We start from the raw sequence: 16,811 nt of genomic DNA, 5'->3' as shown, positions 1-16,811 counted from the left end.
GGATGCGTTCTAGTTCCATTGCGTGTCCGTTGCGTGTCCGTTGCGTGTCCGTTGCGTGTCAGTGCGTGTCAAGGAGATTAGCGCCTGCTGACAGTCAGCGGTCAAAACAAAATGGCGGCGGGAACGACGGGAGTTTTGTTCGCTCGCAAAGAAGCTTTAAATCGCCTAGAAACCGCTCTCAAAAAGTTCCCACCGCTGCTCGATAGAGACTTCATCAGCTGCGAGAGTGAAGGCAAAGTTTCAGGCCAGTCAACATCTGAATTTCGTGTATTACAGTGGAATGTCCTAGCCGATGGTAGGTCAAAAATGTTAGTTCCTATTTACAAAATAATGAAGTTTGTATCCTTTATAATAGTTTTCCGGCGTAATCAATCATACCAAACCGAACTAAAAATCAATCGAACTCTATCGAACTCCAATACCCCGATTGTTTTGCCACTGGTTCGGCAGTCTAACACAATCGAACTGACGAACTCTAACTTTTTGGTGAGTTCGATTATACCGAAATCAATCGAACCAATCGAACTCAATCGGTTCGATTTGGTTCGAAAAACGAAGAACAAACAAATATAGCCTGCGCAGCAGACGTTCCCTTTCCCTTTTCCACGCGGGGAGATCGAGCAAGCGAGCGAGCAAACGAGCACGCCTGGGGTGAGCAAAAAATACAGTGAAGTAGGGAAGGGCTGAGCGAGAAGGGGGAAGGGGGGGGGGGGGGGAGGAAAGGATTTTTTTTTGCCCCACCTCCCCCAACTGTTCCTTACTTGTTTGCACCCACTTGCATTTTCGTGCCCTTCGTGTGCTAATGAACACCTGCTACACAGGCTAGAACAAATATTAATCAACTATGTTCACTTCAATCAATGTAGAATATATTAAATATTCCTGTAAATATTACAAAAGATCAAAGGCATAACAAATTGCTTGCTTCAGTAATGTATAATATTTAAAACATTACCAAGGGTTAAAAGGTTGCCATACCACCAAACTTCAAATAAGCTGTTGACTAGAATAGCTTTGGAGGTCGAAATGTTTTGTCAAGCTAGGAAATTCTCTTTTCCTTGACATTCATCGTTCATTGGGTCATCATATTTTGTAACAAATGATATGCAGCATACGTTACAGTATCATTTTAACTGACATATCTGTCACACAAAAAATTTACATGCTTAAGTGTGCAAAGGATTACCAAAAAGTGAAAAATTGGTGATTAATTTTTTTTTTTTTTTTTTGCCAACACCAAACACTATTTTCCTTGAAACGCAAACAGGGCCTACATGTAAGATGTCTAGATGTCATCTGGCTTTAAAATGTAGACAAAACAGTTGGACTCAGCTAATTCAAACTCAGTTATTTTGAATTCCCTGTTATTTCGAATTCCCCGTTACTTCGAATTCCCCATTATTTCAAATTCCCTGTTATTTCGAACTCAAAACCATTTTCCTTGGATTTGCCCTTCAGTCATTTGCTATTAGCTATTTCGAAAATCTCAGGGTTCAACTGTATGAATATTGATTATGCATCAAGGAATGATATAAGCTTTATCCAAATATAACAAATCATTGATCAATGCCATCACTGAGTAATTGATGGGTAATCAATGAGAGCAATTCTTTTTGTAGCCACACCCCCACTGACTGTTGATGTACTAAGTCCAAACAAAATGTTCTTACTGCAGACACAATGCCCTTCCTTACAAGTCACCCAATTTTTCTTAACCCCCCTGTGGATAAAGCCAGCTTTATCACAATTCCCTCTGAATTTTCAATAAATCTTATAATGAAGGAATCCCTTTTAAACGAGAAAATCTCATCTATAGTGGAGTTCAGAGCGGGTTCAAGGTGGGGGGGGGGGGGGGTGCCTGAGTAAACAATGTTATTGATTAGTTTTCACTAAAGAAGTTAACGTTAAAAAGCAACGACGTTTTGACCGTTCAACGGTCATTTTCAAGTTGAAAAGTAAAATTTTTACATGCGCCCAAATATACACAATCGATTATAAGAATGCTAATGAGACACTGACTAAAACTCCAAAATATTTACATAGAAACAATACAATCACTTACTTAATTATTTCTTGTATTGTTCCTATGTAAATATTTCAGAGTTTTAGTCAGTGTGTCATTAGCATTCTTATAATCGATTGTATACATTTGGGCACTTGTAAAAATTTTACTTTTCAACTTGAAAATGACCATCAAACGGTCCAAACGTCGTTGCTTTTTAACGTTAACTTTTTTAGTGAAATCCGTGTCTAAAAATTTGTTGATTCGTATTGATTAGTTGTTGTTTATATGATGACAAGATGTTTCATGGCCTATCAATAAACCTACCGACGTCATCAATTACTAATTGATAATATTGACCACTTATCAGCTTGTAGTTCAAGTTTTGGCTACCGATGCAGAACTCCCTGTAGCGTAATCACATAAATTAACGACAGTGTTAGTGCTCTGTGCCTCATTCTACCAACAGCTCTTATAAAGTTAATTGGCATTGTGGGGTGTTCTGCAATAAATCCAATTCTTGACCGCTGTCTGATGTAAGCTTGTGTTTGAACAAGTGTTGGCCTGTTTAACAATGATGATTTTTTTTCTCAGCTTTAAGCACTTCAAGTCCAACTGAAAATTTCATTAAGTGTCCCCCAAACGCTCTCCAGTGGTCAAAGAGAAAACTAAGGTCTCTTCAAGGAGTTCTTTCCCATGATCCCGACATCATAGCCCTAGAAGAGGTTGACCATTTTGAAGATTACTATTTGCCATCACTCCAAGAACTTGGTTATGAAGGATTGTTTGTAGCTAAGAAGGACTCACCATGTCTCAAATTCCCAAACAACTCAGGTCCTGATGGCTGCGCTTTGTTTTACGACAAAGGAAGATTCTCTCTTGCGAACCACAACGATGTAGCGCTAACAGATTGTAATGGGCTTTCGACAAGTCAAGTTGCTTTGATAGCCAACTTATTCGATAAAGTCCAAGGTAGGACTCTTTGCTGTGCTGTAACTCACTTAAAAGCCAAAGAAGACTACAAGGATTTGCGGTACAGCCAGGGAGCTGAACTCTTGAAAACCATTTCAGCTAGTCTTACGGAAGACAAGTCTGCCTTGGTGCTTGGGGATTTTAATGCCGAGCCAACAGAACCGGTCTGTGGACTGATGGAAGAAAACCAATACATATGCATGAGAAATGCCTATGTCACTGCCACAGGAGGCCATCCAGAATTTACAACGTGGAAGTTTCGTCCTGACAGAGAAGTTAAGCACACCATAGATTATGTATGGCACACACAGAATTTGGGTGTGATAGGATGCTTAAAGGTTCCTGACGGTGATTGTATACCTGATGTCCGTCTCCCTTGTCTGCAGTATCCATCAGATCATGTTTCTTTAGTGTTTGACTTTTGTTGGGGATAAGATTTATTTGCAATTTGTTCATTACAGTTGATCTATCTCGTACTAATATGTGCATAGAATATTTACTAGTAGCACTTAACAATAGCAAAATTTCACAGGGTTTCAAATTATCACAAGCTCTTCGCTTACATCCAAAGAAAAATTTCAGTTAATGGCGATCATAGACGCATTACCTGCACAGTGGCGACAACATTTAAAAACCTGCAATAATTTTTCAAAAAACTCTACGTTTTCCAATAGCGCACAGTTACACCTAAATGGCCACAATGTAAACTTGGATAAGGTCATATCCAAGAGCATTTATAACGAAGTTCGCTCAAAGAACGAGAGTGTACCAACTGCACAGGTAAGGTATACAGAGACATACAGCGAGACACTGGAATGGGAAGAGACATATCGAATTCCTTTCAAAGTAGCTATTGATTCTAGATCCCGTGAATTCCAATACAAGATATTACATAGCTATTTAGAGACAAACAAGTTTCTCCACAAAATTGGCCTAGTACCTTCGTCTCTGTGCACTTTCTGCAAAAAAGAAAGTGAGTCTATCCAACATCTACTAATAAAATGTGAATATTCCGACAGTTTCTGGAGAGAACTAATTAACTGGCTAAACACGATAGAAATAAAAATTGAAGCACTATCAGATGTTAACAAAATGTTTGGACTTTGGAACAGACAAGTAGACTTTTATCTTAACCATCTGTTGATCTTAGCAAAACAACACATTTACTCCTGTCGAAATAAAGGATTTCCTCCGTCATTAAAGATCTACCTCGCAAAAGTTTCCTCAGTATATCAAATCGAAACGGTTATTTCCGATTCTAAAGGCAAGCGAACAATTCATAACGCCAAGTGGAAGAAATTTATTACAAATAATTGTATTTAGGCCGGCAGCCTAAAAAATGTAACAATTGACGTAGTTTTATTAATATATTAGTAAGTATTTTTGGTATATTAGTATTTTCCTTATAAGTAGTGTTATTAGTAACAGTATTTCTTGTTTTGTTTTTTTTCCTACATCTATACTAGTGTTAGTCTATGTAGTTTCTTCTAAAAAAAGTAAAAATTAGCGTAGTTTTATTCATTAATATAAATAGTAAGTATTTTGGGTGTATTAGTATTTTCCTCTTAAGTAGTCTTATTAGTAATAGTACTCGTTTTTTTTGCCATCTGTACTCACGTTAGTTTATCTAGTTTTTCTTTCTTTTATCTGCAAATGTAATTTCAATTGTTATTGTCACTCTTATTTATAAACTTATATAAATATCAATAAAATACAAAAAAAAATTTTGAAGCAGGGGACATACTGAATCACAGCACTACACGCATTGTAACTATAATTGAACAAATCAAAGAAAACAGCAAAAAGTTTAAAAAATAATAGGGGGTAAACATTTCATATACATGTCATTCACTCATTTGTGTTCTTGCTCCAGTAACTCTGTATTTTATTGCTAAATATTGCAGTGTTTCCTTGTTGTTAATGCAGTTTGAATGATGTGGAATAAAACTACTATTGTTGTCGCTTCTATCTGGTTCAATTTCCGCCGCCGTTATCATCAACTATTTTTTAATTAATTTTTTGGTCATTTTACTGTTTTGAGTCAGTACAACTGTCACTTCTACAAATAATAGAGATGAGAAAGTAAGTTTGATTAAAATTTTGAAGTAAAGTAAGTTTATTACTCAGGTTATACTGACCGTAATCTCTCAAACATGTGCGGTTATCCTGCTTTTTCCGTTATTACCCGTTAACTGTTGCTAAAGGTTTGTGCACTTTTTTTTGTCTCGATTCATTTTGTGCCCTTAAACACCAATGTTCAAGAGGTATACAGACCCCTGCACGGGACGGACAAACTTAACTTGAGATTTTTTTTTTTAGCCCATTTCTTATCAGCCATCAGCGATTTTGCAACTCTCAGATCCCTGCGATTAGTTGAAAAACGCTTCTTTTCTCAAAGGTCAGTGAAAATTATGACCATTTCTCAGCTATCAGTTAGAGTAGATTTTGTAACTTTATCGTTATTACATGTAGCACAGTACTTTGTAATTGTAATTTATAATTTGTGATGCGTGTAATTTGATATAGGTGTGTTGCTTTAAATGATACAAAAATAAATTTAAAAAAATTCCATCGTTATGTTAGCAGTCTCCTTGTAGAGCGGCCTGTTCCAAGCGTTGACAACGTAAAGAACAACGAAAGAAAAAAAAATAGGAGAGAGGATTACAGCACGGGAAAGCGCTGCTCCAAGCCACTCCCCCATTTTTTTTCCTCTGGAGCTTGTCTCGTTGCTCCCAACTAACCAAACACCTACCGGGAACAGACTTTTACAGAGTTCTCCGTTAGCAATTATCGGTACCTTAGTTGTCAACCGTTGAAGACCATCATACCAACTTGTGAAAGTTATATTTGTCGCGGCTGCTTCACTGCGCAAAAAGCCAGTTATTTGGGCCCCGTATTTGTCCGAATACGGATCGTCGCACGCTGCGTATACCGAAATACTCTGAGGTACTCGAGGACGCCTGACTCGAAATACATCTGGAATATCCAATATGAAACCGGCCTGTATTTTTTTTCTTCGATTTCAACTTGAATACGTCACGTCTATATCGTTGAACACTCTTGAATAGTCCAGGTGTACGTCACGTTTTCCGAGCCTTGCGGGGATACTCTTGGATTCTAGATCCCCCGTTAGACTTAATTAAATGCTTCACGTTTTAAAACATAAAGTGGAACCCCGTATTACGGTCACCCAAATAATACGGTCACCTACAATCATGGGGAAAAGCCTTGGGACAAATTTGCACTTTTGGCGCTTTTCCGCACATGCCAGCCTCCGGCGCGAATACAACTTCACCTGGCTACCTCTCCCCTCAGCCCACATACAATGTTGAAAACTCAAAGCGTTCTCAATAAAGGATAGCAGAGCATTGTTCAAACCTCAGTTGTAAAACACAGCTAATTTGCTACATTACACAAGTGTCCCAAGGACTTTAGTCCACGATTGTAGTAATTACGGTCATGCACGTTTTTTGTCCCGGCGAAACGCTCATACAGTTTAATTTCTTATAAGAAAACCCGGTTACTGCGGCCACCCTGTTAATACGGCCAACGGCAACATTGTGAAATCTCAACTCGTATAATCCTTTATAATTTTGCCTCGTTTATACGGCCACTCAAACCAGTTATGTTCATCTTTCCTTTGTGGATATTGTATGTACTGGTTGAAGTTTCATTTTTTTTTTCCTTAATTATATCTCCATTCCTATGCTTATTAAAGAACATTAGTTTAAAGGTGCAATTTTGATACATCTGTTAAGACGGATGTCACTCAATTTACACTAATCATGAAATTTGGCCAAACCATGTTAATGCGGCCACCCCGTCAGTGCGGTCAAATTTTCATGGTCCGTTGGTGACCGTATTCACGGGGTTTCACTCCAATAGAATTATCTTCAACGTTCCAGGTGTATATCAACTATGGGGCGCACCTTGAATGCTCTAGGATTCTATGGCATCGCGACTGTGTATTCAGGACTAGAATACGCTGGGAAAAGCTTTGGCACAGAGTTTCCATAACGGGAAATTTCAGTGACGGTTTTATAGGCCCTATGCAAAGCCTAGGGGACTATGTTAGTTTTGCAGCTTACTCATGTGGTCATGCTGTGATAGGGGGGGGGGGGGGGGAATCAAAGAAACTCGCCACTGCGATACGGCAAATCTTCGGTTACATATTTCAGAATAACAAGAGGAAGCTATCTTTCTCCTCTTCCCCAATCTCCTCCTTTGAAAACTAAATGTAGTTTGCCATTGTTGCTCGTGTCTCGTGTATTACCTACCGACAAAATTGAATGGGTAAGAGGAAAAATATAGACAACGTTTGAAATGTTTTTACAGTTGTTGCATTTTACGATAGCTCATTATCTTGTTCAAAACCAGTGCTTGTCTTAGGCTCTGTCCACACCATAGTTATGTCCACACTAACGCGGATACATCAAAAGTTTCGCGTCCACGCTACCGTTCACGCGGCTTTTTCCCTGTCCACACTAAAACGCTCGAAAACGCTGATATGCAATCTCGAACCCCGCGCGCGCTTTACTCGAATTTTTTTTTTTGTTATCTTCTAGATTAAATGATTAAATATCTATATCTTGTTAAGTCGTTTTCTTGGTCCGTAACGTATCACAGATCCTGTTTTGTTTTTCCTGTTCCATTTTGGGCCCGCGTGCTTCATGCTTGGGACAGAAATCAAAAGGAAAAGCCGCGGTTCGTATCAGTTACGATGCGGATCTCGAACTCAATTGATTAAGAGCTCTATAAAGATATATATCATTCAGTTCTCGGGGAAGAAAAAAAAAAACTCGGAGTTTTCCCACTAAGATCTTGCGCATACCTGTCACCCGCTTTACCACTGAATGAGCTACACGAGACACATGCATGCAAGCTACGACATAGATGAGCTCAAATTCGCGCACTCTACTAGGATCAGGTTGTTGTGGACTTCAGTCTTTTTTTTGTTTTGTTTTGTTTTGTTTTTGTTTTTTTTAATTTGTAAATGCGAGACATACATGTACTTACATATACATAAACAGATGTACATGTGATACTCAAATAAAGCGCTTCAAGAATTCGTCAAAAAAATAACGAGTTTCACCGCCTGATTACTCTCTCACCGTATTTTTACAAATCCGAACACTCGCGTATTTACTCCAGATAAACATGTTAATTGTATCGTATATGGGGCCATATATTTCACCTTTTTTTCGGGCAATAAACTTTTTTTTTATCCATTGAGGATTTCAGCGATGCTTATAATTTTCTTTATTATTATTTTGCGCTTTAAGTAGACAACTTGGTGACTCCAATTTATAGCAATGTAAATACAGCTTGTTTTTAAATAAATGAAATCCCTCTAATCCACAACGTCGCATCCCCACCCCACCCCACTCCCCCCTCCAAAAAAAGAAGTGTAATACAATAGTGAAAATGTAAGTAAAAATAATGATTATAAAAGTCGTGGTCGGTACCAGCGTAATGCAATTTACCTTTCGGCTTGAAATTAAAATTGCTATCATTTTGGTAGAAGTCGTGAGTGTAACGTAGTTTTCAGTCTCTTGTTAAATTTTGGAAAATATTTTCTTCTTGAACGCAAGGAAGCGAAGGAAACTCTAACAGTTTCCATGGCAATATATCGCAATTGTTAACTATGGCAAGTGTCCATTTGGCTTCTTTTCAATATCAGTGGTAATTATCTGCAGTTATCAATCATGTTCCCACCTGTTTTTTACCGACTTTTGACGGACAGAATCTATTTATTGTTGTGAACCTTCAACAACGATAATTAATGCATCTTTGCGCATCGGCGATTTTCGGCGAACAGAAAACTTTCGGCAAAACAGGCGAAAATAAAATGTGACAAAAGAAGTCTTTTTTCAGACTCGCTTTCCATTTTATTGCGTTCTTTTTCGATCACTCGGGCCGAAGCCTTCTCAAATTGAATGTATCGTTACCTAGATATCAATCTGAGCAAGCCTTGGGGACTGATCATCATGACAAACCCTGATCGGCCTGTAAGCAAATCTCTAAGAATCAGATAAGTCAGTTTCGATATGGGCGTGTTTGTTTGAGTTTTCTTCCTGAACAAAATTAAAACACAATTTAAACGTTTCGGTTAAAGCTAGCTTGTTTGATTACACTCTCTGTTTTAATTCTCTTTATTGTAGTATATTCTCGCAAACTCTGATCTAAAGAGTTCAAAGTTTATTTTCGTAACGTAACTAAATCTTCCACAATTCAGAGCTGACTGGCGGATAGCAATCTGGACGTGTGTAGATCAAAAGCTGTTTCCATTTGACAATTTACAAATACTTGTTGTATGTATATTTACATATTATAGATCAATTTGTAGATTTAATTCTCATTCCTAAATTATATAATAATTTTTTCTCTCCAGAAATGTATAGCATGGATTTTCTAGTACCATATACATTACATTTTTTGGTTTTTCTTTGTTTTTTTTTTCACTTGTGCTTATTTCTAACTTTCATTGCTAATTTTCCTTTCGCTATATATTTCTATAGTATGCCTCCCACCTTGAAGATGTTCCCTTCGACAAAGCAACAGAATTCACGCTTAGATTTTTTGTTGAGTTTGCTAAATCGATCATACCAAAACAATACTTCCCTTTGCAAAGTTTGCACAGAATCTTCATATCTATTGTGCATTTGTTTATCTTCTATGTGCTTGACTCCGTTCGCCTCTGAGAAAAAGGTAAACTTCGATGTCTAATCTTCGCAACGTGATTCTTGTAAATCAAGATTTAAAAAGCGACAAAAGAATGAAAGAGAATGCTGTTTTTTTTTCTTTTTCTGGGTGCAAGCGATTGGTGCTGTCCTGTAGTGCACTCAGTGCGACCGCTTGGATCTGCCGCTCCAAAATTTATGTCGTTAGTTTTCGCTCTTCATAAAAATAGAAAGTATAAATCTACCTCGGTAAACAATCAAGATAACCACCGTCTGAAAATCCCAGCTTAATTCAACGTAGAGTGAACACAGTTTTTGGTTGTTGCTGTTTTTTTTACGTTCGATCACCAGAAATCAACTTCCAACTGACACCGAGTCTTCATCTACGATTGATTTCAGTTGTGAAAGGTACAAACACTATAGAACTGAATAATTACTGTCTGAAGAACACATAATCGTTGAAGTGGTTCCATTTTGTCTCCTCGCTTTCGGGATCATAGCCCGCTCCACCGGCTGAACTGGTGATAAGCTTGAAGCCTCGGTCGTACAGCTGATCGAAAGCCTTTTCCAGATAATTGTGCTTGAGGTAGAAGCGATTTGTATATCGATGGACGGCATCATCTCGGTCGGGATCTCTTGTCTCGTTCAGCCACTCGCCGAATACCTCACGCGCCAAGGCTACATTGCCACAGACCAAAATCCGTTGGAGCTTGCGAAATTTCACATCGGCTACACCATCGCGCCCAAACGCGTATGTCCCGCGAACCCCGATGGATAGAAATCCGGATGGCCGCGCGTTTATATCTCTTCCAGTTTTCACTCGCTCGTGGTCTCGCTGCAGAGCTTTAATTATGCCCTTTAGCCGAAAGAACTCCGCTTCTACGAGGAGTCGGTCTCTCTCGCTAAAATTCTCTGGCAGTGCCAGTTTGGAGTTGCGAAGATAATCCAGGATGTATCGGAATAACATACCGTCGCGATCGATGAAGAATCTGCCTCGAGAATCTCGAGGGATTTTCTGTTTGCCGCTGAACATTGCACTCAGTAGCGACTCCGGATCTTTGAGTAGCGTTGGAAGCGAAGTTGTATAGAGCTGCCCACCCACGTTCAGTTCAACAACGGCCGGCAAATTCTGATCTGGTGGCGATTCCTTCGGAGATTGCATTTTCTTTTACGATACTTTGGCAAGAAGCTAAAGGAGACTGAAAATTCGTTCACTACAGTTAGTTTCAGCGAAAAGTAAATAATATTCTGTTTGCATCACGCACGCGCAATATTGTTTTTTCCGATTCTGCGGCCGTATTCTTTCGCAAAACATCTGCTTGTGTTTTCAGAGAATTTCTTTCAATTCGCGTTACGCTTTATTCTTCGAAAAGAAGGTTCAAACGAAATCAACCTATCACGCCCTCTTTGACTGTGAAGATAATTTTCCTTTATTCGTTACTTTAAGTTTTAACTTGTCTTCAAACGTATTTTTTAATTTTTCTAGTAATAATTTAGTTCGGGTTAAACGTAAGAAACACTATGCCAAACATTGAATTATTACGAAGCAACACAATGGCGCTTTAACCCGAATCGATTTTGAAAATGAAAGTACGATTTTAGCGACATTCAAAAGCCCTAAATTGCTAGCGAAATGCGATTATGTTTTAAATCGACTCAACAAAACCGACTCCCATATTCACGTTCTTTTTGTGAAGTATATACTCACTGTCCTAAAAGTAAATTTGCATTTCAAAACAAAACAACTAAGTAGGAGTTCAATTGCCGTCAGTCTGCCGGCTTCTTTACGTCGAAATAAAAAAAAACGAAGACTAAATACAGTTCTTTGGCTGTAACAGTCAATCGTAAAAAACCCAATAGCTCTACAAACAACTATAACAAGACGTTTATGTGGTTTTTTTATATAACAATATAAGCTGCCGGTGAAATAAGAAATTGCGAGCGCGCTAGGCTCACAGATTATGTGCGCTGGTAGTGGTCAGAAATTTCAAATGTGTGTCATGTTCACCTTAGAATTTCGTTAATATTTTTTATTTCTATTGAAATATAGCATAGGGCGTTTGGTTTAGTTTTATTTGTAAAACTCTTTTCTTTTTTTTTTTTTTTTTTTTTTTTTTTCCAACAAAAACGATCTGTCGTCTTTCGAATTATGTGAGCAGTTGCCAAATGTATTTTTCAAGGTAAGAATGGGTCGTTAAATGCAATAGAAAGTTTAAACGAGGCGAGAGCAATTAAGGAAAATGGCGTACATGCGGCTTCTTTTATTCGCCCACGCAGACGAAACAGCCTTTCCGTTTTTGCGCCCAAACAATTACTGTTTTTTACCGCAGAAAAAAAAAAACCGATTGATTACTTCTGTAAAAGATTTTCTCTTACAATTTGTGACAATGTTTGAGTATTAATCGACAGTAAAGATCATAATGTTTTTTGTTTTTGTGTAAAAAGAAGCGATTTATAAACACTTTCCGAAAGGAGTTGCTTTTCGTCAAAGCAGATTGAACGTTTTTCTTCTCATTCATCCTTGCCAGTATATCAATATACTAATATCAAGTATTTTGTTTAATAGATCTTCAAGTCCAGTTCAAACGTTTTTTAATTAAAAATGTAGAATCAAAAAATGTAAAGAAACTATAAATTAAAGTGCGAGAAATTGTAATTCCTACCGCCAGTTCCGAACTGTCGAAAAGTCCGAAATAATTACGGAGATCTTCGTACATTTCCGGTGAAAGCGATCGGGTCGACGCAAGTAGAAGATCTGTTAAGAGAAGATCTCTTTTGTTAATCAGCCAGGACATTAGAAGTACTTCATTCATTTCGCCACCTTTTACTTCACACATTTAGTCTCGTAACAGGTTTTACGATGGTTCGATTCGTATTCAAATTTTCTTCACTTTAGTCGAGGCTCTTTATAAACACATGAGATGCATAAAGGATGTTACATGGCCGAGTATTTAACGAGTTTGCGTAGCGAACGAGTGAAATATTTTTCAACACGAGAAGAGAAATTTCATCTCTCCAAGCGGCCATGTAATGTTCTACGTATCATATACACACCAATAACATACCAAACAATTTCACTCCCGCAACGAGAGGTGTGATTTGTTATGTAACCACGTCAACGGTAATCTTTTCATATGTGAAGATAACGTTATTTTCACATATTAAGATATCTTGTTTTCGCGCAATAGATCACCTGGTATTTCACTGGTGTTTATATAACAAAGGAGAACATTTCGTGGCAGACTCTTTGAAAAGCTAGGTTTCTTGAACCTCACCTCAAGGGTTTAGCAGCAAGCTAGTGCGACTTTTTATGATTTCAAGATTAAACGCTGTTGCTGTTATATGCTGTTATATCCCGTTTCATTGGTAAGTGAAGTTCCTGTACTATTGTTCCAAGAGGGTCCCAGAATTCTTCTGAGCGAGATATGAGGATTTCATTCGGTGTGTAGATGTAGTGAATGCTGATCAGATCATGCTATAAAGTCGGTGCATGTTGCTCAAATTTGTTCTTCAATGCTAATACAACGATAATTTTTGCTCAACATTCTCAATATGTGTGTATATGACGTGATTTAGGGAGATCTCGAAAAAACTTTCTAGGCCTAACAATCGTGCTTTTATTTTATCTGTTTCTGGCCTTCCTTCCGGTTTCTGTTCTTGTTTCTTTAAGTATGCTTTTATAAACCGTCTCAATAACTTTTAAACCCAGATTACCCGGAATCGGATAGCACGTATAAATTGTTTGTTTTGCAGAATTCTGGTTCAAACTGATTACTTTGAGGTTTTTAGACCTGTTGACCTGTTTACAAGAATGCCATAAATAAATAGCCTTCCCGCGCCAAGCGAATAGTTTCGAGCCCTTCTCACGATATCGTTTACAACGGGAAGGACCGGGCCCCAATCACAGCTGGAAATTATGGCCATTTAAACGTCTTTTGATTTTGTGATTTATAGTTCTTCATTCTTCACGAGTTTTACGGCAAATGATACAGTACCTGTAGATACAGATGCAGTACCTGTATGTCATTCTAAACATGCAGCTTTTGGTTGAGGAAAATACCTTGATCCGATAGTGTGAAGCTCAAATATGGAAAAGCGATTACTGCGGAATTAATTAAAATGAATCACAGCTTTCCATTCCACTCTGTTCAGCCCTAGCTTGTTCGTAATCAGCCATCTGCTTTAAGCATTAGGAGAAACATTTCCCTTATTACAAAACCATCTGAGGTCGACTTGATTTAGAAAAGACAATGTACCTCAGCATTCACTCTTAAAGACTCCACGAGATATCGACAAAACACAAAAACAAAGAATTTAAAATTTGCTAAACCGTGCTAAGAAGGTCAAAACCTCGTTCCACGGCACACTTTTTTAATCGCCTTTTGCTGAATTGACTAGAAAGTGATTTTTTTCCATTCCGTTATATTAAAGGATGAACATAGATCAAGTTTCTTTCGGCTAGTTCTGAGCTTGTTGTGGAAAGGTTATCGCACGCCTGCGGAGTCTATTTTCTTCTATTTGTACACCAAATTAACTGCTGAGTTTTGTTTGCTTTCTTCCGAGTTTGCTGACCAAATACGGACGGATGAATCAAGTCATTGTTCTGTAGTCAAATTTATATTTTTCGGTAAGTTTCTTTTACGCCATTGGTTATCGCCGTCAGTTGCTGACATGGTCCAAAATCAAATAGCGAGACCTTTCAATCATTGTACATTCTTCAATGTTGGTTTTAGGCTAATTCTGACCCTGATTTGTTTACCCAGTTTCAAAACATGACGGTCGCTGAGGACACTGTCTTAGAAAAATAGTCCCAAGACGAGATTGTCTGCGATGAAATGTGAAACGCCAATGCGGAGAGATTTAGCACGCAAGAAATTCTAAGGTAGGATTTTAATTTTGTGTCATGTACAATAGTAACGTTTGATGCTTTGTTGACGCAATATAGGTTACTATATACACATTTGTATTAACTGAGAAACTTCTAGTCGGCGACAGATCATGAACGTCTTCTTGAAGTACCTCTTGTTTCACGCCAAATTTCGATCGATGGAATTTCTGAGCTTGGTAAATCTAGTTAGGGTAGCTATGACTCAATAAGCTAAAAAACACCTGTAAAACAAATTGTTATTTCATTCTTTTCATTTTCCTTGGTTGAACAATTTGGCAATGCGATTTTCACTTGGCTTACTAATTGTTTTCTGAAGAGGTAATTGACTGCCTTTTTACCTCATCTGGGAATTCAACCACGATCAATATCACTGAACTGGTCTGAACGTCGTAAAGGTTTCAAGGATCTCAAATTTGGCAACGGAGGATTTCAATTGTAGCCTCAGTGACCTCTGGCAAAGAATGCCTTGCGCGTAAAAATTCCACTCACTGAAAACCGAGCTGATATGTGCACAGAGCACCGCCATGTCCTTCAAAAATTTTGTTTCAGAACTAATACTAAACATTGAGCTATATTGATCTCTAATAAACGAATGTTTCCAAATTCACACTGTTTATTGGAGGACTGCCATAACATGACCTAGATGAACAAATAGATTTGCGATCAACGAAAGTGAAGAAAACTGGCGCGGAGGGCAAAATCTATAAACAGCGCGCTCTCTTTTATTGCCCATTTGTGTTGGCATGCGTTGTGTCAACATATCTCTGTGAACAAGAAAAACAGAATCGTTCCGTATCGATTACTTATCCCTCTATGAGGAGGCGGGTATTTAACGAGAGCGTCTGAAGGAAATAACAAATGCCGAAATTTTTTTTTTTCTTTCATCAAATCATGGTGGTATTATTTTCATCTTCCTTGAGGCGCCGAGGATAGGGAAATTTTGGAACTGGAGCTTCCCTTGAAAAGCAGTCTGAACTTTGTTAGGAACTGAAAGAATAGTGTAGTCTCTCGAGCTGTCTTCGAATGTATTAGTACACCGCCCTCTGATCTTAGCATAGTTTCCTGACTTTCTCAATAATTAATTTGCCGCCTATCGCAGTTGGGTTGTAATGAATTCTAATCCACAGCTCTGTCAACAAAGTCTTTTCGAAGAAGGTTAGAAGGCCAATTGTCTTTTACACGTACGTGGATTTTGTTTTTCGATGGCGTGACTGTTGACCGCAACAGTTAAAATCTATTTGCAGTGCATTTGGCTTCTAGTGCTGGGTTTTACTTATCACAGCGATTTCGAGGTCATTGACTGCTATGATCTTTTAGGCGTTGTCTCAGTATGAAGCCGCCTTGCAATGTGTTGGGCAGACTTTCCACAAGTCGACTTCTGTTTTGAGAAACACAACTTCTCTTTTGAGGGACGACGACGGCTCGAGAAGCCAAGTCGTTTCCCCTAATGTCTTTCGAAAACTTTGTCTTGCAAAAGGCAAAAATAGGAAAACATTTCCGATCTGCTTTACATATTGTTTCTCTGTTATCTTTATCATCCATCTTATCATCATTTTCTAAATGTATTGTTATAAAGTTGTAGAAAGGTGCCCAAAACCTTAATTAGCTGGAATATATCAAGTGTATAGTATATCTTTTGTGGTGCCGTAATCAGAGTTTTGTCAGGTGCTGTAAAACTTTGTTCTCAACAAACAAACAAACAAACAAACGAACAAACAAACTAAAAAACACAAGCATGCAAACAAACAAACGAACAAACAAGAGGCCACGTTGTCAAAAGACAAAAAAGAGATCCGTCTGGGTAGAGCGAAGAGGAGAGACAACCAAACACACAGCCAAACAGACTGATGATACTCGAGGCTCGATTCCGCCGCTCTCTCGAGTCCATCTACGTTCCTCCCCAAGAAGAGTGACTTTGGGGTAGGAGCGCGGGCTCCTTTCCCGTACAGCGGCTGGTAATCGACAACCTCGTTCCCAGGGCTTATTGCTTTGAAATGCAATTTCAAAGGGAAGAGCCCTGGAAACGAGGTTGGAAAATCGAGCCCGATGACACTCGGACTCGAGTTCAGTTTTGGACGATCTGCAACGTTTTACAACTGGCAATCTTTTGTTTTGTTGCTCAGACACATCTAGGAGGTACCGGCAGGGAGTTGATTTTTAGGTCTGACTTCATGGACGAAAGTCATGAACAGATCGAGTCACACATCGTTTGTTTGTGTACCAAATTTTACTTTTTGCTCGCTTTACGATCAGTACTTGATTGGCTTGT

At 38.4% G+C, this 16,811-nt stretch overlaps 3 protein-coding genes across 4 annotated transcripts in view; 2 read left to right on the top strand and 1 right to left on the bottom strand.

The window, feature by feature from the left end:
- The first annotated feature begins 111 nt into the window (after positions 1 to 111).
- LOC145496586 (nocturnin-like) lies at positions 112 to 3,665 on the top strand. The gene is made up of 2 exons (XM_081476293.1): positions 112 to 295; positions 2,597 to 3,665. The coding sequence occupies exons 1-2, from the start codon at positions 112 to 114 to the stop codon at positions 3,406 to 3,408; spliced, it is 996 nt and encodes a 331-aa protein (XP_081332419.1). The 3' UTR covers positions 3,409 to 3,665.
- Positions 3,666 to 8,455: 4,790 nt separating this feature from the next.
- LOC145497123 (BTB/POZ domain-containing protein KCTD16-like) lies at positions 8,456 to 11,050 on the bottom strand. Its single transcript, XM_081476919.1, has one exon. It carries the CDS (start codon positions 10,814 to 10,816, stop codon positions 10,088 to 10,090), a length of 729 nt encoding a protein of 242 aa, XP_081333045.1. The 5' UTR covers positions 10,817 to 11,050; the 3' UTR covers positions 8,456 to 10,087.
- A 1,865-nt stretch (positions 11,051 to 12,915) lies between these two features.
- The window catches only part of LOC145496573 (protein inturned-like), a 53,981-nt gene continuing 50,085 nt past the window's right edge, over positions 12,916 to 16,811 (top strand). Inside the window, exons 1-2 of one of the 2 annotated variants that reach the window (XM_081476275.1) lie at positions 12,916 to 13,020; positions 14,418 to 14,536. The gene's annotated coding sequence lies outside the window, so the exon portion shown is untranslated. Of the gene's footprint in view, positions 13,021 to 13,129; positions 14,282 to 14,417; positions 14,537 to 16,811 lie in introns of those variants that run through there. The other variant, XM_081476274.1, reaches the window with a different exon arrangement.

This window comes from Orbicella franksi, chromosome 9, assembly GCF_964199315.1.
Source record: "Orbicella franksi chromosome 9, jaOrbFran1.1, whole genome shotgun sequence".
NCBI lineage: Eukaryota > Metazoa > Cnidaria > Anthozoa > Scleractinia > Merulinidae > Orbicella > Orbicella franksi.
The sequence above is the reverse complement of the archived record's forward strand: the minus strand, read 5'-3'. Positions and strand labels throughout refer to the sequence as shown.